The 22878-nt window shown below is 47.3% G+C and overlaps 2 protein-coding genes across 4 annotated transcripts in view; both read left to right on the top strand.

The window, feature by feature from the left end:
• LOC126545379 (uncharacterized) overlaps window positions 1–17662 on the top strand; it is a 59855-nt gene extending 42193 nt beyond the window's left edge. The window contains exons 4-6 of the mRNA XM_050193217.3: window positions 570–912; window positions 10564–10737; window positions 14517–17662. Of these exons, the coding sequence (XP_050049174.2) occupies window positions 570–912; window positions 10564–10737; window positions 14517–14795 (796 nt within the window). The 3' untranslated portion in view covers window positions 14796–17662. The remainder of the gene's footprint in view (window positions 1–569; window positions 913–10563; window positions 10738–14516) is intronic.
• Window positions 17663–17936: 274 nt separating this feature from the next.
• Window positions 17937–22878, top strand: part of LOC126545369 (TNF receptor-associated factor 2-like) — a 30104-nt gene continuing 25162 nt past the window's right edge. For 2 of the 3 annotated variants that reach the window (XM_055061460.2, XM_050193201.3), the window contains exon 1: window positions 17937–18034. The gene's annotated coding sequence lies outside the window, so the exon portion shown is untranslated. Of the gene's footprint in view, window positions 18035–18604; window positions 18715–22878 lie in introns of those variants that run through there. The other variant, XM_072288508.1, reaches the window with a different exon arrangement.

Genomic DNA, 22878 nt, shown 5'->3' with positions numbered 1-22878 from the left:
GTTGCTAAATATGGTACTGTCAATTAAATATATGCTTATAGCCAGCAAAGGATCAATGACTGCAGTTCCTAAACCATATGCGAGGCAAATTGACCTTCTATATTACTCCAGAGAAAACAAGCGGAATACAGGACATAGGAATTCAAGACGATGAGCAATACGAGAACAAGGTGAAAGCAGAAGCCAACGTTTCGACAAGTGGACTCGTCCTTTTTCGAGGCCTCGAAAAAAACAAGTCCACTTATCGCAACACTGGGTCCTGCTTTCATCTTGTCCACGTTTCGCTCATCTTCTATATTGCTGTCTATTTATTACTTTCTCTGTAGTCTATCCGGTGCTCATTATAGTCGAACCGGATAATGCCATCCTAGCTTTGGCTGCATGGAAAGGACTTGCTGGTTAGTTAGACAAGGAACAGCCAGTGGAGAGGGTGGGTGATATATATATATATATATATATATATATATATATATATATATATATATATATATATATATATATATATATATATATATATATATGCTCGAGTGAACGCCGCTGAGGAGCGTGTCGTCTCGTTCACATCGCAGTTCGACGTCGAGCGCAATCGGGACCGACGTCCGGTCGTCGCTGTCGTCGTCCGACAGCGGCGCGGCCGAGGAACTGGCCGTGGCCCGCCAGACCATCGCGACGCTGCAGCAGCGGCAGCGCGAGCTCCAGGACCGGCTGGCCGTCCAGGCGCAGAGGATGGTGGCACGCGGGGGACGCTTCGAAAACGCGGCGCAGGGCGAGCAGAGGCCCTCGGCGCTGGTGCGACGCTACGGCAGCCTGTACGCGCAGGCGCGCGTCGACACGCTCGACGCTCTCGACGCCATCCCGCAGCTGCGGGACGCCGACGAGCTCAAGAGCAAGCTACTCTTCTCCGTCGTCGTGGTCAGTATACGCGCACACAACCGCGGCAGTGCGCGGTGCTTACCGAGGAATGTCTGCATGCGGCTTCCGTCCGGTTTGCTATGCCGTCCATACAAGGGACGGCGCGAATACCGGCTGCATCGGGTGAAATGCTGTTGCCCGCCCCTGACCACATGCTGTGGTGTCAAAAGATGCAGGGCTGATGCTTGCGTGCTTGGTACGCGGACGCTTCCGTCGAAATGAAACTCCGAGAGAGTGTTCGGTCAAGAGAAAGATCATTCGAGCGAAGTGCGGATAAGCTGGCTGCGATAAACAGATGAGAGCATTAGGTAATTATCCCCCTTTCTTGTCCAGAGGAATCACGAGTTAGAAGGAACGAATGCCCGACACGGTAAAGATATCAAAACCCAAAGCTACCCTGCAGTGTGAAAAAAGTACCGGTAACTCTAAATGCGTAATTTGCGTAGACTTAATGCTGCAGATTATCGCATGGTTCTCTGTGAAACTTAGAAATAAGTCCACACGTCGCCATATACTGAGATTAGGCGTCTGAGCTGCTTCTTTCGAGCCTACTGCCTCCCCAAGCCTGTTGCAACACCATCACCACCTCGGGGCCTGCCACCTAAGGCGTATAAGATGTCTTAGGCACAGCCTTAAACCCTTGTTTTTATAATTCGCAGCCATTTGTCGCACAAACCTGATTTAAGTTTGAAGCGGCAAAGGACTTGCCCGCAGCATGCTGAATTTGTGACAACTGGCTCTCACATATTATAAAAGCTGATTTGGGAATTTTGTTCTCATTTTAGTATTTTTTGCCCGTTCATCTATATAAATATATTACTTCACAAACAGCACAGCACTCGGACCGGGAAGGAATATCAAAAGGCATTACAATAAAGTGCGCAAACCTTTAGCATCAAACAGTGTAACAAAAAGGAGGAAGGGAGGACATCATCTGTTTTATTGAAGCATAGCAGGGTATATGCTACATTCTAAAACAATGGAGAGGTAGCAACTCGTTTACACGGGAGTAGCTGCTTATCTCTTACTTGAATCCATTTGTGCTTCCCGATGAAGCACGATTATGCACTGCTTGTACCCAATAAAGGTTAGTGTCCTCCATTGGGTGTTAGGATAACTCTTAAATATGAAGTTGAAGTTGAAGTGTATTTTCACCACCAACTGTACCGTGTGTTTTACACAGAACATTTGTGGCGTGGAAAGTGGGAAAAAAGCTGCGCTGATGCAGCTTGACTAGCCCCACCTCCCATCCGTACAAGGCAGCAGAACGACAGCACAGCAAACTTCATACAGTCTTAACGTATGATAGAAAAATAAACAAACTAAAGCTTGTCCGATAATTGTCAAGTAGACATACCTATATGCGCCCTTGGGTGTTTACAAGTACATCAATCATTCACGCACAAAAAACCAAAAATCAATGGCAAGAAAATTACTGCAAGGTAACATAACAGTAAGACATACTGTAAACAGAAAGGAGTGCATTATTTCGACAGAATACGGGCCAACTCCCGCATAAAGGAGTTGCCAGCAATTTCTTTAATGCGCAGACGTACAGAGTTGAGTGGAAGCTTCGAGGCATGCTCGGGCGCTTGAGAGTGACTACGCTCTCGCGCAGAGGAACACCTGGAAATCATAAAGCATGTGGATTCATGCCTTCGATTGGCTTACATCTTTCCCAGAGTAGACCCGTGCGCTAGGAAAAGTAGACACGTGAAAGAAAACCGAATGCTCATGTAAGGCTAACCAAACCAGCATTCTGTGGCAACATCTTAATCAATTTTACTGCCCTTAAGAAACAGAATAAAGAAGGAAAATCACGCGGAAAGCAAAGAACGCAGAAAAAGACGTCCAACAAGATATAACTCCAAGTCGTGACCTTCGTTGCGCGGTATTCATATCGGCTTCAGCAGCCGCTGTGGCGCATACTTGAAGCAGTAGCTACACCTGTATAGTTCATATGCGCCGTGAATCAAGATGCAACCGTGCCTGTGGCTATAAAATGAACTTAATGGTCATTTGACCTGAAAGTAAACATGACAGCCTTCACGTGCACGAGGATCGTGCGTCTTGCCACGGCTCTGGTGGCGATCGAACACGAAATGCAGTAATGCCTCGAAGTGTGTGCCGAGAAAAAAAGGCAACTAACCGGAGTTCGTTAAACTGTTTCTATGTGTTACAGCATGGTGCTTCGGCGTTGGGCGTTGTAGAGGTTGGTTCATCAAAATACTCTACGTTGGTACTATACTGTAGTGTGGCTGTGGTTGAAGACCTTGCAGGTTGTGAGCGAGTAAAGCGGGTGACACGTAGACAAGTTTAACGGTAACAAGAACACACAACTACTTTCTTAGTTACAAGAGCACAGAAACAGACAGAAGTACACCAGCGCCTTTCCCATGCACCTTTCTACCGAATGAGATCTGCATTTTTCTCGGTCTGCCGAGCGTCCCTCTGTTCTTTCCACTCTCTGTGAAGTGTCCTTTTACCGGTCGATGACGATTCGGCGTGCTTTCTGCGGAGTCACGCGGTCGAGACAAACAAATTCATTCCGAACGCTTCTTTCCTTCCTTGATTCTTTTCTTCTTTGTAGCCCTCTTTCTTTCCGCTTGCTCGAAGGACAACAGGAAGAATGTCGCGACAGAAAGAAATGACCCAAAACTCTTCTCCCTCAGGTACGTACGTCCGGTTTCGATTAGGGGGAGAAAAGTCACCAGTTTTGATTGGTGTCCTCCACTTCGCCCTATGAGTCACCTACTACTTGCTAGTCGTCTTTGAAATCTTCCTTGATACTGCCTCTTGGCACCTGCACTTTCGCATATTTCGCTTCCTGCTATCACCATAGTCAATTGCCATTGCCTTCTTCCTATACAGCAGTTATCCCCTGTCATAACGTGAAGAAATCATATCAGTATTCGCGTTTAAGCCTTTGCTGGGATGTCCGCGACTTCGGCGATTCTCAGATGCTGTTGTCCTGAACTCTACGGGGGATCACTTTTAAGCTTTCCAGAATTTTTAAAGGTCGCCTGTGGCAAATAGCATACTGTTGTCCTTGAGCTAGATTAATCGAAGAGGCGGACATTACTATCACGAGAAAACGAAATCCATATTCAACTATTTAACAAATGCTCACTAATTATCTTCCTAATGAAGTACTTTATGGCAAATATGGCACTTTAGGAATTGTAGCCGGTGGTTTGCAAGGCGTATCCACTTGAAAGGAATCTCCTTGGAATGAATCTCCAGGATGACACCAGTTTCAATATATTATTTCCCAGAGCGAGGGACGAAATACATGGGCGTTCCAGTTACTTTTGTGGTTCAACGCATTAAAGAGTGTTTTATTAAAAAAGTAAGTGGGACAACAGCGCATTTTTATGAAGAGTTTGATGGCACATATCTCCAAACTGGTGTCATTCTGGAAATTCATTTGAAGTAGATACACCTTGCAAGCTCAACGGCTGCAATTCATACATTGCAATATAGGTCGTAACGTAATTAACTAAGAAGATAATAAGGGATTTTTTAAAAAATTAGTTGAATATATGTTTCGATTTCTCGTGCAAGTAGTGTCCTCCTCTCTCAATAATCCAGCTTAAGGACTAGAACTGTGTTGTCTGAGACAGGTGGTTTTTAAAAATTCCGAGAAAGATTAAACCGATTAACCGGCATGCATTTGTTCGTCCTCCCAAACGTCCACTTCTGCACCCTCATACCAGCAACTTGTTTCATGTCTTCACAGAAATCGCCTATAGGTCCCATATGGTATTGCATATGATACCACTGTCTTATAAGCACCGACTACTAAAGCGCGTTTCGCGTTTCGAATGACAGCAATTCGTTTAAAGGACCGCGTGAAACCACAGGACATTTCATTCGTTATTCGAGAGTGTGTTGAGTACTGGCGCCTGCTACATGCTCTGCATTTTGTCACGGTGGAGGCATAGGTGAAGTTATAAGGTTTTTCCGGAACCAAGGACTGCAATTCTGTCGCTAGCTTGTTATGTCCCGCCTCAAAGCTCTCCTACCCATCGCTGACATCTCGATGACAGTAATGAAATCAAACAGTGTTCTCACAATAGAGAATGAATTATCTTACACGTGAATGTAATAATACTCTGAGAAAAGAACGCAAAAGTACGCACTACTATATTTCGAACTATTGACTGTATGGCAGTGAAGAAACGCCCGTTATGAAAAAAGAAGTGAGTAAAATATGCTCGTTCACTTTTACATCGAAGCACTACTTAATTAAAATTATATTTTTGCGCATTACATGCCAAAACCACGATCGGATTATGAGGCACGCCGTTAGGGGGGGTCTCCGGATAAATTAACCGCCTGTAGTTCTTCAACGTGCACCTAAATTCAAGTTGGCGAGTGTTTTAGCATTTGGATTGCCCCCGTGCAAATGCAGCCACCGCGGCCCGAATCGAACCCGCGTCCTCAGCCTCAGAAGCACAACGCCATAGCCACTAAGCTACAGTGAAGGGTTCATCGAACGGTATCCACTGTTGGGGTCTCGGTGCTGGCGCCCGTTATTGCGAATGGGTCGCAAGCCCCAAGGGTAGCGTTGGCCTGGCGGCCTGGGGCACTGGAAGCATCCGAAGGTCCCAGCAAAGCATGAGAAGACTGGTAACAGAACAACTTGTTTATTCTAACATAGCAAAAGAGCGGCCGGTCAGTTCGACCGAAGTGGAGAGACGGGAGAGCACGTAACTCAACAGTACAAATCGGAGCCTCTCTCCTGGCGTCCGGGGGCAGCTGCTCTTATACTCTCGGCGTCGCGGGCCAGAAGGAAGGTCACGGGATGAGCCCACGCGACGGCGGAGCATGAGCCCACGACGGCGCGCACGGTCGAGCCGAGAGACATGGTGAGCCGAGTGTAGTGACGCATCGCCAACCCGCCGACGGACAAACCTGCTGGCTCCTCACTTGGGGAGCTCCGCTCCCCGGCTGCCGCGCTTTGACAAGCGTGGGCACACACACACACACGCACATACGAAGACACGTGGCACTGAAACACGCCTGGACACGCTTGGCGGGGAGGCGTTGAGGCGGCGTCGAACGGGCCAAAATGTCTGCCGCTTTGAGCGAAGCCCCGGCGTCCGTTGCATCCGCGCCGGCATTACCGCGCGTTGTAGGCGAAACGTAACACCACCGGCACATTTGTTACACGGAGGTACGCGCAGCGTTCTGGCTCCGCAAAGCGGATTTCATTTAAAACACTTACATCGCGCTGAGGCTGCGCTGAGTTATACCGCGATCACGTCTAATCGTATTCGCAGAATACTTGCTTTCAAAGCACTCGAAACGCAGCGGGCTGTCTTCTAGATTGTCAAGTATTTTCATGAGTGATGCAAGGTTGCTTTCGCGTGTAGCATGCTCGACATCCTCCCACAACGTCTTTATATGCAAAATATAGTTCCATACGCCTATAGCGCTTTGCTTAGTCTCATACCATCTTAGGCCTACCTTGAGGGATCATACGCGGGAGTCATGGAGATGTCGCCCCCTCCCCCCCCCCCTCCCGTCCCCATAGGCAGGCCAAATAGACAGAACTTGCTCAAACTGACTCACGAAATAACCTTTACCTCAAGGTCCAATCAGGCTCATACTTGCCAAAGTCATGCAGGCTCCGCCTCGCTCACTCTAACTTAAGCTCACGAAGAACAGACCCAGCATGACTACTCGAACTCAGTCTAACCACAAATCAAACCTCACTGAGCTTACTGGGACACAGACTCCCCGGAATTATACTCAGGCAAGCTCATTCTGTGGTCGTATGTTTGTGCTCGCTGTCTCTTTCTCTCTCAACTTTTTTCTCTCTTTAGCCTCTTCCGCCCCTGCTCCCCAGTGCAGGGCAGCAAACCGGATTTTTCCTTCTAGTTATCCTCCCTGCCTTTCACCTGTCTTCTCTTTCTCTTTCCCTCTCCCTCGAGCCCACTTAGATTTAAAAAATTATTCAGTAATTCCGTCTTACAGAATTCCTGGCTCAACCCCGCTCAATTCTGGCTCAAAGAGCAAGAATCACTCGGGGTCATGTGGACTGAGCCTAACATTAAGTCTCATGGACTCAAAGATAATCTAAAATATGCGATTAAGACTTACTTGAACTCACTCAAACTCAGAAAACCTTCGATTCTCGGGGACTTACTGAAATTGACGCCCACTTGACTCACATCGACTATCTCCGATACAGACTCGCGCTGCTCGGACTCACTTCAACTCGGAGGAAGAGAGACACAAACTTTAACGATACGCTGGAGATGTTAGCCTGGCAGTTCGCCTGACATGCTGCCCCAGGCGCTGCGTGATGATATGCGCAGTGATAAACACTTAACAGCACATCGATTCACTCAGAAACTCAAACCCGCTCGGACTAGCTGAGCCGGGCTCACTCAGACTCGGACTCGTGGGTGACTGTCCACTCTGAGTGAGTTTGAGGGCGGTGAGTGAGTTCGCCGACGCATGGCTGCCGCGCGTTCCGTATGCTCAGCTAGTAGGCACGCAACGAGCCGTTGCATGCGCGCGTGCGTACACTGCTTGCGCAAAACGGCCCTTCCTGCGCGTTATTTAGGCGCCCGATGATCGCGCGTCGGTGTGCCGTGCGTATAGCAACGACCACCGTATACATACGCTCCGTGCGCCGCCGGTATAGTTAAGGGCTCTTCATACATACGTGTGGGCGTGCGTACGAAGGTCCCCTAATGCCAGTTTACTGCTAGCAGCCGCTGAAAGCTGTGCATTTCGGGATCGCAGACGGGAGATGCATGCAGCGCGGCTGTCCCGCCCAGACAGCACCTGTAATACGCTTCCGCCTTTGCACCAAGAGCGGCTGACGTCTGCAATTTCCCACTCGTTCATCTGAAAGAAAATTACTTCTGTGGTGGCAGTGTCCGGAAAGGAAAGGCCCCCTGTGAGAGCGGGCGTGTATTCCACGCGAATGTGGTTTGAGATGGGCCGCTATTTTGTAGCGTTGCCTTATGTCTTATTCTATGCTATTCTTATCATCCACCACACACGGCCGCCTGATCCCGTTGATAATGTGGGTAGACCGTTGCTCTGACCACTGGCCAAGCGCGAAAAGCCTTTTTTTTTTTAATTATCGGGTTTTACGTGCCAAAATCACTTTCTGATTATGAGGCACGCCGTAGTGGAGGACTCCGGAAATTTTGACCACCTGGGGTTCTTTAACGTGCACCTAAATCTAAGTACACGGGTGTTTTCGCATTTCGCCCCCATCGAAATGCGGCCGCCGTGGCCGGGATTCGATCCCGCGACCTCGTGCTCAGCAGCCTAACACCAAAGCGCGAAAAGCCTGGAAAAGCATAGAATCGGATAAGGCATCGCTACAAAATACCGGCCATGGTCCTGTCGCATACGCGCGAACTGGGCCGCGTCTTCGTAGCGATGGCTTTCGCTCGATTCTATGCCACTCTTATCGTCCGTCGTTCGCGGCCGGCTGATCCCGTTGATAACGTGGGCGGAACGTTGCTCTGAACACTGACGAAGCTGGAAAAGCGAGAAAAGGAATAACATCGAAAAAGGCATCCCATCAATATCGCGGCGCTGCTTTCTGCAGAATTGAATTCCGGGGTTTTACGTGCCAAAACCACGATTTGATTACGAGGCACGCCGTAGTGGGAGACGTCAGATTAATTTTGACCGCCAGTGGATCTTTAACGTGCCCCCAGTGCATGGGTAGGCCGTTTTTTGCATTTCGCCCTCACCGAAATGCGGGCGCCGAGGCTGGGATTCGATCCCGCTACTTCGTGCTTAGCAGCGCCACATCTGACCGCTAAGCCACCGCGAAGGGTGTTTCTGCAGACAAGCGTGGGAAGTGAGACCGAGTAAGAGATGCAAACCAATGGATCCGTTAAGTTGCTACGATCCTCATCATTTTCTTTCTCGCAACTTGTCATGATTATTCACTCTTTCGTGGTTCGCTTTCGTGTTCTCGGCATGCAAGACGTCGGGCGCAAGGGCTTCCTCCGATACAATGTAGCATCAGCAGCAACGCACGTTTCTCGAATTGATGCTTTCTTTTCGTGCGGAACGCTGGCGTCCTCTGTCGAGCGCAACGGGGATCTATTTTGCATTCAACGTGCTGTGGCGGCGCAGCGCGAAGAGCGAAAGTTGTTGCGGCAGTTCGCTATTTATTTTGTAAACACACATGTATTTATAAACAAATGTTATAGACATAGTGCAGTACGCCTAAAATCCTTTATCAAGTTTGGCCATGGCGAGAGGCGTAATATTGATTTGTTTTCCTTTAGTATGAGATCATGCCTTTAAAAGAGACATGTCGCTTACCATCATGACGAATAGCCAATATTGTGCTGTCACGTAAGAAAGCAACATCTCGTCAAGCCTTTGAGCACGAGTGCAAAGTGTTGAACTCTGAGCGAGATTCCTGCCGTGAGCGTTTGTTGTGCGGTCCACGGTAACTTAGCGCAGTGCACATCGGGTGCGGGGGATTGTGTGATTCTGATGCTGCTTCATGGTGTTGAAAAACGCGAGAACATCCTTTTGCATTGTACGTCAGCAGCAGAGGATTTGTAAAGTTCCTACGGTACATTCACTTAAGGAGACACCAAAGATGTATATTAATTTTAGATGTAGTCGTAAAAACACTTTTTGACACCATGAGGGTCAGTCTTACCCTGAATGTAGGCTTGGCAAACCATAAACGACAAAAGAATGAAAGACGGGAAATGATACTTTTTTGAAGCTCTCCATATACAGAGTGTCCCAACTATCATGCACTAAGATTTTTTTAAAAATTCAAATGCCACGTAACCAAGGTAATGTATTTCGCCGTCACTTGGAGATACACTAATTATTTTTTTTGCATTCCGCCTAATGACATATTTAGTATCAATTAATCAACTAAATATTATAATTAGATGAAAAGTGTTTATAAGAAAATTGTAGAGAAATATGAAAAACTACCGATACAGCTTTCTGTTGCTGTACGTGCTACATGAAAGTCTTTTTCCGAGCGCGAAAACGACTTGAGAATACACTCACAATTGCCGCGCGACTGGCCACTCGAGGCACTTTTCGTGTATTCGCTGGCTTCTTTCACGTTCGAAAAAACACTTAAGTAGCACGTATACGTGCTTACGTAAGTGCACGTATGTAACACTTACATGCAAGTGTTTTTTCGAACGTGAAAGAAGCCAGCGAATACACGAAAAGTGCTTCGAGCGGCCAGTCGCGCGGCAATATTGAGTGTATTCGCAAGTCGTTTTCACGCTCGGAAGAACACTTTCATGTAGCACGTACATCAACAGAAAGCTGTATCGGCAGTAGCACTTATGTAGCACAGAAGGAAGGTATAAAACGACCACACGGCGCTGTGCCGTCGTTTTATACCTTCCTTTTGTCCGTGTCTTGTGTTGTGCAGTAAGGAACCTTACTATGAATTCTAACCAACTGGCCCAACTTGCCGTCTTGATATGATATTTCTTGCAGAGAAAGAGAAATAAAAAGCGTTTATTCGTTCATATTGCCGGGCTGATTTCGAATCTGAGGTAGGCACGAGGAAGGGCAGCAGTTGTTGCATTGCCTTCCGCTCATATGTTACGACTGGTGACTATAGACAGCCCGCACTCGTATAATATAGATGTATTTATGCGGTGTTTGCAGCTGGGCTTCCGGTCGGTGCAAAACAGCTTGAGCGAGATGAAGGCCCAAGTGCGGCGTGCTCTGCAGATCCCTGCGCAGCTGAGCAGCGACCCACGAGTGCTCGAGCTCGATGCCAGCGTGGACGACTACCTGCGCGCCAACCCGGACGCGTGCGACGTGTCCCGGAATGTCGAGGTACGCGCGGCAAGCTGAGCGCGCAGTGCGTTGCTCGGTGCCTCGCCGACCTGAATCAGGGAGGCCTGATGTCGTTTCACGCTTGCAACGTCCGCAAACAGAGAGCGCCGCGAGCACGATTGGTGTCAAATGTCTTGTGCCGGCGTCGATGCTCGTTGCCGACCGTGAGACCGCGTGCGCACAAGCACGAAAGCCGCCTAGGTAAAACTGCCCTACATTGCCGTCACCGGCTTGTTAACCACTTGCCGATGTCGTCACCCTCTACAATCGAAATCATGTGGTTGAAAAGCTCCGATCTGTATGCCGTCATTAGTCTAAGGAGACACGTCCACCGGGGCCGAATTCACTGAGCTTCGTCTTCGTATAAGAGCTCTTTTTCATTGGACAACCACTTTCGAAAATAATGCCTTCAGTATGCTGATTGATTGGCAGCTGTTTTTACTAACAATCATGGCGTAATTGTGTGTGTGTGTGTGTGTGTGTACGTTCGTTCGGGTGTGTTGTGTCTGTGTGCGCGCGCGCGTGTGTGTGTGTATGCATGCGTGTGTGGCGTGCGCGCGCGTGTGCGCGTCTTTGTATGTGTACGTGTGTCGTGTGTGCGCGTGTGTTGTGTGTGCGCGTGTGTTGTGTGTGCGCGTGTGTGTGCGTGTCTGTGTATGCTGGTGTGTTGGTGTGTTGATGCGTATGTGTGTGTGTGTGTGTGCGCGCGTGTGTGCGCGTGTGTGCGTGCGTGTGTGTGTGTGTGTGTGTGTGTGTGTGTGTGTGTGTGTGTGTGTGTGTGTGTGTGTGTGTGTGTGTGTGTGTGTGTGTGTGTGTGTGTGTGTGTGTGTGTGTGTGTGTGTGTGTGTGTGTGTGTGTGTGTGTGTGTGTGTGTGTGTGTGTGTGTGTGTGTGTGTGTTTGTGTGTGTGTGTGTGTGCTAGCGACAAAATTTGGAGCCGATTTCATACAGCTTACTCTAGAGTGGCTGTAAGAGCAGGAGCCGACCAGTCGGGATGGGAAACGCATTACAGATACGACAGCCGGTAATTTACAACAGTTCTTACGAATGAAAACATTTGGGAATTCGGCCTCATGCGAAAACATTCGCACCTAAAGATGGTTCGTGACTTGTAAGGGGCTGGCCAGTAGCAAGAGTCACAAGGTGCTAGCCAATCAGCCACTTATTACGAACGCCTTTTACTCACGAGTAACTGAGTGAATCATGGACTGTAAAGCAGACCTGAGACTTTGTGCAATGCATGATGTGTATGTCGAATTGGTAAACTCTCAGTGAAATCTTAAAACAGGAGACACTACGAAACAACGATAGTATACTAGAACTGGACCCTCAGCGGTAGCCTAGTGTTATAGCGTAGCGCTGCTAAGCTCGAGGTGATGGGTTCGATCCCAGCCGCGGCGGCCACATTTTAATAGGGCGAAATGGAAAAACGCGGGTGCACTTAGGTTTATGCGCACGTTAAAGTACTCCAGGTGATCAAAATTAATCTGGTGTCCCCAACTACGTCGTGCCTCACAATTGTGGTTTGGCATGTAAAACTCCCGGGGCCGAATCCGCAAAACCTTTTGTTCGTAAGTGAACTTCGCCATTGGCCGACCGCCTTCGCTAATAAGATGTCCAGCATTAGGATTGGCTGGACTTTCCTCTTACGAACAATTTTAGCTTAAGAGCTTTTTTTTAGTGAATGCGGGCCCATAATTTTTACTTGGAACTATAGACACGTCGCTCCTCCTCACGCTGTCGTTCGTTTCGCGATGCTGCGGACAGTTCTCCATTGCTACGTACTTGACATCTGGCTCAAGCCTCGTGTTCACAAAACTTAGTGGCCGAATTCACAAGTGTTTTCATCGGTAAGTGCTGTATGCCAGTGGCCAGCCGCCTTCGCTAATAATCAGGGGCCGAATTCACTAAGCTTTTCTTTCGTAAGGGCTGTTTTTGATAGGTTTATCGCCTTTGCTAATAATATGTCCTTTATCACTATTGGCTGGCGCGAACGCTTGTAGCGTAAGAACGTTTTGTGAATGCAGGCCCAGGGCCCGTTTCACGAAAACCTCTTACGCTAGAGTTGTTCGTAAGATAAAATTTCAGCGAGTCTTGATGCTGGATATATTATTAGCGAATTCTATCGACCAATGGCAAAGAGTCCTTACCAACGAAAAACTTTGTGAATTGGGGCCTACAATCAGAATCATGGGCTGAATTCACAAAGCTTTTCGTTCGTAAGTGTTCTTTGTAATTGGCCAGCCGCCTTATCCAATAACATGTCCAGCATCAGGCTTGCATAGAATTTGCTCCTGTGAACCATTCTAACGTAAGAGATTTTTGTGAATACGGGCACGTTTTTTTTGAGCTACTGAAGTGTAACACATAAATGAACATACAGAAGAGACAGAAATGAAGCTACACCCGTGAGCTAAAGTATACGGACCACAGGGTCGCCGGAAAACCAGAATTTCACCGTAATTAACATGCATAAGCGGAAATCGACAAGTGCACTAGAAAATTCGTTATGCCAAGTTTAGACTGCAGTCTTTAATTTCAAGTTGCATTCACAGGGAGAGGAGAAGTGGAGTTTTATCGCGCAATTTCTGGTCCGTATACTTTTGCACACGGGTGTGCGTCCAATATGACGATTTGGTGGCAACTGTTCTTAGGAAGAGTTCTGGCGCAAGAACTTTGTGAATACGGGGCCCTGATTTAGACACCGTGGCAAGGCTAGCGATGCGTTATGCTTCCCGGCGCTGTTTCTGCGCTGCGTGGCGCAGCATCCCGCTCAAGCACCTAAAAAAGAGCTTGACGATGCGGCTTTCACGCCTTGCAGCGCTGTGGCGAAGAATGGTGTGCTAACTCAGTTGGCTGTTGTACATGGTTTCATAGGCCACTAAAATGCAAACGTAAGTCAATATTTGATACACAATAATAGAAAACTTCGGAAAAATAAGCACCAAAAAGCTCAATTCATCTAACGCGCACACAAAAAAAATAAGATGAAACGAAGACACCGAACACATTACAAGGGCACAGAAAAATATTGTCACTGTTGTGAAGGTGACACAATGCTTCCTATCAAAATAAAGATTGATAAATAGATGGAGAGAGAGAAATCAAGGAGAGGGAATGTATGGAGAGGAAAGGCAAGGAGGTCAACCAGACGAGCGTCCGGTTTGCTACTCTACACTGGGGACAAGGGAAAGGGGGAGTAGAAAGAGGGAGAGAGGGAGCACTGATTGACTTGAAAGGATGCACAGGGGCTCTATAAGCGGTCTCTCAAAGCGGTGCGCTTCAAGTACTGCACTAGTGCACGAATCGCTCTTTGTGCCAGTGATGGATGTGGCTCCGGTCCAATATCTTTGTGTCAGAGAACGGTTTACAGTCCAGTCGGTTTAATGTTGTCCAGAGAGAAAGGTGTTAGACGTCGTAGCGAGCACAGATACACAATCGCTGCTCGATGGTTTCCCCGCACCTACACGAGTCGCACGTCCCGATATTGGTCATTCCCAATTTCCCATACGATAGTAGAAAGCGTCCCTATAAGCGCCACTCCCAGCCACAAGCGGCACAGCAACTAAATGTGAAAAAAGGGGGCGTTCTGGCGGTCCTCCTCCATTCGTTAACAGCGTCTAGGACCATCAGCATGAGTCTCTATATCGACAGACTGCAGACAAATCAAAGGTTTCACGTGATGTAGCCTAAATGCCCTTTGTCCTAGTGCGCCCTGTTATCAACCGTGGTGTGTGCGTTCTCTCTCTCTCTCTCTCTCTCTTTGGTTTCCCGCTGCAGGAAGTGTGCGCGCAGATCTGGGCCACGCTGTACGACTACCCCTGCCTGAAGGGCTGCGCAGGACTGACGCGATACGTGTGCGACTGCGTGCGGCTCGCCTGGGCGCTCAGCGTCCACGGGTTTGCGCTCGAGTTCGAGACGCGCGCCTTCTGGCGGGAGCTGCACGTGCGCTTCCACACGTCCGACCACCGGTCGGAGCGCATTCGCACCTACCTCTGGCCGGCGCTGCTTCAAGCGCCGCGGGGTCCCTGCGTCCACAAGGCTGTCGTCATCACCTGAGCGGGTCGTTTCGCCCGCACGTTCGCCGTGCCGCAAGAGGAAGACGTCGCCGCGCCGAGCTCTGCATCAGCGTCACAAGTGCAACAGGCTGACGGTGCGAGATCGCACGGGCCTTCGCGGGCACCCTCTATATATGTTCTCACTGCGTCACCAGTGGACCGGAGAAGACTCAACGCGGGCGCCGTCAAAGCTTTGCCTGTATTACAGAAGGAACTTCTGTGCAGAATGTATTGTCGAGAGTGCGTGTGTAAGAGTGCTACGGGAAGTGCAATAATTTCCCGCTTGGTTGTACGGTCCATAAAATAGTGAGCGAAAAGGAGATTTTCACATCGGTTGCAGCTAACGTATCTGGGGAAAAAAATCTTCCCATGTCGACGACGTTTTAGCAAAGCTGTTCTAACAATTTCTTCCAATCTTGCTGGTATGCTAGTTGTTCAATACACTCCCTACAGTAAATGTAGTTGGGCGGTAGGAGCAGAGATCGCCTGCTGCGGGAACGTCGCGCACATAGTGCAAACCTCGAACAAGCAGCCCAACTCCTCCCAGGCAGCTTTCGCGTCGGTGCACGCCGTAACTAGCCCACACGAATTGGCTGCCTTTCAAAGTGACCGCTAGAACGCGCACGTCTCTCGGTATGATTCATTGGCTCGTACAGGGCTTCGGTTTGTAGTTAACTGTTGCAGCCGTAAATTGTCCTGTTAGTCAATGGCTAGACATGCTAGGAGCTCTGTCAGTCGTCGTTTTGTTCGCGCTGTTACCATTATGAACGCATACCAACTTGCCCAACTTTCCACTTTAATGATTACTAACCCTTGCGCGCTCACACCTCGGCACCATGAACGCTTTGCAATTGTGGAGAGAGAGTGATAGAGAGAGAAAGCCAGGAGAGGAAAGGCAGGGAGGTCGACCAGACGAGTTGTGAAGCGATTCATGTACGGACCATGGGCTGAATTCACAAAGCTTTTCGGTCGTAAGTATCTTTTGCCATTGGCCGGCCACCTTCGCTGATATATGTCCAGCGTACGGATTTGGCTGATATTTTCTCTTACGAACAACTCTAGCGTAAGAGCTTTTCGTGAATACGGGCCCACGTGATTTCAATGGTATTAGTATAATGAAGTAGTCATCAATCAATAAGAACGGTGTTCAGCACTGCTTCTCCACGAGTATTCACCTGTGAGGAGAATGCACGCGGAGAACAAGAGTTCTTACAAAGGAAAACAAATCCTGCATGCGTATACCAGCATTAGGATATACGTAAACTTGTGAGGGACGGTTATAAACTATGCAATGTCTGTCTATTCTGGCGCAAGAGGACAGACGGCCGTTACCTCAGTAGGCCATGTACCTCGGCTTCTCCGCTATTTTTGACCTCTTTCATTTCACCTTACCCTTCCCCAGTGCAGGGTATCAAACGAGAATCTTTTCGGGTTAACCTCCCTGCCTTTCCCACCCCGTAAATCTCTCTCTCTCTCTCTCTCTCTCTACTTCGGCTGACGTGTTTTGAGCCCTGGAGTCAAGTGCGAAGTCGAGGAAGACGAAAACTTTATTAAATAACGATTCTACTTCGACTCCTCTGTGTTTGTAGCATCGAAGCAACATTAACACGTAAGACTTAACGAAACTTCTCTTAGGCGGCCTGGCTGTATGCATACATCCATAGTAATGTAGTCGTGTTTTAAATCATCCAAACTTCGATCTTAATTGTAAGAGCTATGAGGATCATTCTTGTTCACTGAGCAGTCACTGAAGGAAACTGGTGCGCTGTTAAGCGTGGAAGCAAACCGAGTCTCGCTGTCTGCGATGGTGTTCACATCGTTTGACGAAAGCGGAGAAGTTCCACGATATCAAGCGGCATCGCACGATGCCTGAAACAAATCACAGAATAACCTAGCTTTAGGACGACGTTATTAATGCTTTGGTTGTAACTTGTTCAGCTATCCTAACACGCTCCGCATTTCGAAGAAACATAAACCATGAAGTGCACGTATTGTATAAGTGACGTGCCAACCAGTGAATGTTCACTAGAATTCGTTAAATTTGTTGAATGAGATTATTAGCTTTGTTTTTTTTCTTTCTTTTGACATGAGAGGCATGGCTGTACATATATTACTCAGAAATTGTTCTTCTTTTTGTCAGCAGGCTCACTGTTCCTATAGACGACGTGGAAATTCCATCCACGTTTAGTTTATGGCTAACGTACAAGTTGTGCAAAAGGTCTATCCTTCCCAGACACGCATGTGCTGTTACCCGGCGCACGAGCCTGTAAAGTATTCGCGACAGGCTTATTCTAGGTTTAAGTGCTTTGAAGTGACCTCTCCTGGGCAAAAGCGGAAGTATAGACACTACTATGCCATGTAAAGAAAATTTAGCCCCTGAGACAGTAACGCCCTTGTTGTAACGTTGCTGCAATCGAGTAGGTACATCCAGGTATTTCCAAGAGTGATTTAGTGAACCGTATTAGCACCTGGCTGTGTTGACACCTGGGATGCGATCGAAAATCGTTGTTCGAAACGCACGTTGAGCTTGCGTTCAGTTTTGCCTCACGTGATTGGCCTGGGCCACGCCGAGTCGTCAGCCGTGCCCCGGCGACTGACAACTCGGCGCGGCCTATAGACCATTCGCGTGAGGCGAAACTGAACGTAAGCTCAACGTGCGTTTCGAACAACGATCCCCGATCGCGCCCCTGTTCACCACACACTTGCACACTCCAATTATAAAAGAAATGAGTCCTGCGTTTTGGATCCCCCCCCCCCCCCCCCCCCATCCCTCCGCACATGCCTTTCTGTGAATCGTATTTATCCTTGCCATACTGAAAGAATCTAAGTGCCAAACTGTTCAATAAAACACTCTGTACACCTCTACAACGGCTCCCTCCTTCTCAGCAAGCCCGACGCACTAGGCTAGCGCGTCTCTAAAAATGGCGCGCAGCCGCTATCTCTCTTATCAGGGACCTAGGACGCACACAATGGCTGCCCACACTTTCCCCGAGATTCCGCGAAAAAAAATGTATGCTAACGCTACAACAATTTTTCTGTTCCTTAAAGATAAAACAGAAAAAAAATACATGCTGCGTCCCAAGCTAGCTGTTCCCGTTGCCTACCAAATTTTATCGGGCAGTATCGGCGTACTATCGTCACACTCTCACTGGCGCCCTCTCGACTGCGAGCCGCTATCGCTCGATAATGACAGACGCGCCTCTACAGGCAGCTTCCGGCGGGCATCAACAGCAAAATAAGGTAAGTCGCAATATGTCTCTTGACTCAATTTAGCACTGATTCGTGCCGGGGGATCTTGCAGTCGGAGATGATTTGCTTCACCAGCTATATATATGGTTCTGTGTGCAATCGTGCCTATGTGCGTGGCCTGCAGGCGAAGCCCGCTCAGAGGGCCGAGGCCGGTAGGACAAGTGCGTTCCGTTGCACGAAAGTACGTTTCACAACCGCTAATCGTAGGTCGCAGAACAACACCACTGCATATCGTCATTAACAAAGGGCAAAAACACATCTTAACGCCCGCTAGAGTACATTTGGGTATGCGCGTCGGCAACATAGACGGCAAGCGACGCGCGGAACAAAACCACGGCGCCTCTGGCCACACCGCGACGCGGCCTTGCCCTCCAGCCATGGCATTCGTTATCAGAACAACGTGGTCTCGCGCCTTGATAATTCGTCGGTGCGGGGATCGCCATCGTCGGTGCCAGAGGAACCTCGACGGTGTAGGGCGCGGTGGCACGGCTGAATTTGTGAACGGTGTGCACTCACACTCTATACGACGACTGCAGTACTTATCGTCATGTAGAGTAACGTGTCCACATTTGCGAACTTGCGGGTAGAGCGGGCTGGCAACTCATGCACTTCTCGGTCGCCCGCCGCCGGCAATCGAGGACAGCATGCTTTGCTAACTGGCTCCAGCATCGGTATGTTATATATATATATATATATATATATATATATATACACAATCTATAGACCATTCGCGTGAGGCGAAACTGAACGTAAGCTCAACGTGCGTTTCGAACAACGATCCCCGATCGCGCCCCTGTTCACCACACACTTGTTCACCAATACACACACATTCCTCATACTTTTTTTCCCAAATGTGTTTTCGCATGGCACGCTTGCAGAAGAACCATGGGCAGAATACAATATAATAGCATTTTATTTCCATCAAAAAGGTGAAAGGTGCTGTGGTGGTAATGGCTGCCCCTCAAAGAATCTATTTATTTATTTATTTTCGTCCTCCCAATCACCCGAAGCCTTTACAGAGAGGAGGGGCAAGACCAAATAAAAGTGTTAGATGTGGCCTTGAAATTCTTGCCGTTAGAAATGTCAGTAATGGCGGCAGGGGGGGGGGGGGGGGGGGGAGTGTTATAGTCTACCGAGGTTCTTGGTATAAATTAGTCTGAGCAAATTTTTTGTTTGACAAAGGGGTACACCAACTTCTTTAGGATTAATCAAAGCGAGATGATACGTATGATGGCCGATTCAGCAACTCTTCCCTAAGTATCTGGTTCAAGTAAACTATTTTGTGGAAGAAGCACAGTCGAGAACACTTTCGGCGCATAGTGAGGTTTGGTAGGTCAAGCGTTAGTGTCTATGAGGAAAGGAAAAAAATTGGAATGGCGACTACAGTTAGAAAGAATAGACCGGATTCTGCGATTCCGGTCCGACTCTAATAGGTTTGTTAGTGTTACCTGGCCAGGATCCCAAATTGAGCAGGCATACTGAAGTTTGGGTTTGACCAAGGTCTTGTAAAGGTGGAGCTTTTAGGGTAGTAGTGGCACATGAGAAGTTCCGACGCAAGAAAATCTAGCATGCGATTAGCCTTGTTGATAATCGACATGCAAAGTCCACATATATCCTGTGTTATAATGACGCCGAGATAATTTTAAGAAGTCAGGGCTGTTAGGGGTGTGTTATAGAGAGTGTAAGGCAGTACGGAAATGCGCATGCTTTTACACTTGTTAATATTACTCTTTTCATTAGGCAATGGGAACACCAGTGGGAAATATAATCAAGGTCACTATGTAATGCTGTACAGTCGAAGCTAGGGGTTAGCATTTAAACGGTATATTACACAGTCACCAGTAACCAAATTTATAGGCAAAGAAACTTGAGTAGGAAGATCGTTGATGTATATCAGAAAGAGTGGCAGTCCTCAAAATCGACCCCTGAAGCACCCCCGAGCTTACTGAAGCGAAGGAAGAGTCATGGTCGTCAGCCGGTAAAACGAAAGCATTTAATCCAACCTAAAACATTAGCACCAAGGTTCAACCTATCAAGGTTGAGGAAGGGTAGCTGACGTGAGGCTGAATCAAATGCCTTAGCAAAATTTAGAAAAATACAAACGACAAGGAAACCTTTATCGAGAGCACGAAAAAAGTAGTTTGTAAATAACAAAAGCTGCGTTTCACAACAAAAATATTTTCTAACACCCTATTGACAAGCAGAAAAAAATGAGTTAGATCCAATAAAACATAGCACGTGTGAATATACGACGTGTTTCATGAGCTTGCTAGGTGTACTGGTCAATGATATCGGTCTGTAGTTCAGCGGTCAATGAGAAACACCTGATTTTGCAAAGGAACCATTATCCCCACCTTCCAATCACTTGGTATGGTACAACCGTGCAATGACTGTGAAAAAAAAATCTAGCAAAGGATCAATGATGAATACATCGATGTACGTTTCATAAACATGAAAAACCTAAAGGTCACCAGCACAGCTGGAAAGCTTTAGGTTTTCATTTAAACAAGAATTACTGGTTGAATCAAACAAAACGGGGTACAGAGAGAAAAAAAAAAGCTTCAGTCAGGGAAATCAGGGTATATATACATCAGGAGTATCATGCGAGAAAAAACGATAAACGCATTATTTATTACATCACAGCAAACCTTGTTATTTAGAGGAACGCCACTCGTATCGCAAACCTCAATCATTACTTTATTTTTGCTATTGACTAAGCACCAATATTTTCGAGGATTGTAACGCAGAAGTGTTGGTAGTGTATTACGATAAAACTCATCCTTGGCGCGTTTTATAGGCTGTTTGTACTCGTTATCAGCGTTGGTGTAAGCAATCCAGCACGTGGCATTAGCTGACATTTTTTTCGTGCGCCGAAATAACCTTTTATTTTTATTAAGTAACCGTTTAAGTTGTTCGTTAAACTTAGGTGCCCGAGATTTAGTTGTGATACGCTTTATGGAAGATAACGGTCCATTATGTGTAGTATTTTAACGTTAAGCAAGGCCCACTTTGCCTGTACCATGCGAGTGCATACAAACTCGACATATATTCACTAATAAAGGGTGACAATTCAGAAAGAATCGCAGTTACGTCAATATTTTTATAATCACGAATAATTTTAGACCATTTAGCAGAAGGGGGCCAAGCACGTAAGCCGAAAAGTAGAATGCAGTGATCACTAACGCCAGGAAGATGTTGAACGCTGCAGGAAAGAGGTGAGTGGTTGTGGTTAAAACCGTTAAAATGTGGTTCAAAACGGTAGCGTGAAGAACGACTTGAACTTCGCGTTGGCTGAGTTACAAGTTGCGCGAGGTTAAAATCAAAACATGGGCTAATGAACGAGAGCCACCCAGAGCCACCCTTTCCGAAAACTGTATGGTGGGTGTCCCAGCGAATAGCCGACAAGTATTAACAGGCCACTAAGAATAAAGGGCACGAAGGACACTGTTGTGTAACGCCGCTTACAATGTCAGAAAGCTCATTGTAAAATGTGTTAGCTGAACTAGGTGACCGATAGCAGGCTCTTAAAGATGAAGTCTTTGTGCTCGACAGTTATTCGAGCGCGTATAAATTCCAGATGATTATAAAAATTTATCTCGCATCTCGCAGCGAGATATGGTACGGCTATGAGCACTTCGCCGCCTGTGCGCTGCCCGCTGTCTCGACGAAAGAATTTGTAGCTACTTTCACATTTAAAAATCTCATGGTCAGCGATCTGATTCGAGTGCCACGATTCCGTGAAGATGACTACGTCCGCAGAATATGTGTCTATTAGAGGGAACAAAGATTCGCGTTTTTTTTTTTTTACCTATGCTGCGCACGTTAGAAGACAGAGACCTGCTTACGATTTTGGCAGCGCATCTTGACAGAAGCCCACAGCTTACTCTGCACAACGCAATCAGCGAGAGCAGTATGCGCGAGGCTCTGCAGTAAACATGAAAATACCTGTCAGCTTAATCGAAACAGAAACTTAACAAAATGCATAGAATTAACAAAAATACTCACGTACGTGTGCATCGAAGAATGTAAGCGTAACATTAGAGCTCGTTATCGCTAATATGGAAAATATTTCCGGCAAGGAAAAAAAAATTAAAATGTTTTGTTGTATAGTTCTTAAAACATCCAGCTCCAGCTGTGTTGTGTTAATTCAAAAGGTTGACCACTGCAGGCAGCGCACTCGACAATTTTTTCGTTGGACAAGTTCTTGTTGGCACCATATAACCAGCTCCCAAATTTATGTCAGAATTCACGAATATGTTCGTTCGCAAGTGTTGTTTGTCGGTGGCCGGTCACATTCGCTAATAACATGTCCGAGATTACGATTGGCTAGAACTGTTCTTACGATCAGTTCTAACGCAAGAGTATTTTTTGTGAATATGCGGGCTCATGTCCTTTGTTTGTGCCTAAAGGACTGCCATCTCGAGTAGTCTGTTTTATATTATGTTTGTTTTCCCTGCTTTATCTACATTATCATCACGTCGGCGTAAAATAGAAACAGTTGACACTTAATCAGGCAACGCGAGTAATCGTCTTTCTTTCGCTGATCAGTGACATCAATGGAAAAACCAGCGCTTCTATTCTAATTATCGAAGTAAAAAGGGGGAGCTGAATCAAGTGAAGTCATGCTTTTTTGTGACGGCATATACATGGCAAGTTGTCTTTAAAATGTTCGTGTCCGGTACGGTGTCATCAAACCGGGGTAAAATTAGGCTTAGAAAATGAGCTGTATGACAACACCGCACCATCAACAGCTCTATATAGCGCATACGAATAGTGGGCAGCTGTCTTTTGCTTCTGGTTGCGCTTCCCTGTCGACTGCTTAAGCTTCGTGCTTC

The sequence above is a fragment of the Dermacentor andersoni genome, chromosome 1 (genome assembly GCF_023375885.2).
Source record: "Dermacentor andersoni chromosome 1, qqDerAnde1_hic_scaffold, whole genome shotgun sequence".
Taxonomy (NCBI): Eukaryota; Metazoa; Arthropoda; class Arachnida; order Ixodida; family Ixodidae; genus Dermacentor; species Dermacentor andersoni.
This window is presented reverse-complemented; position numbering and strand designations above follow the sequence as displayed.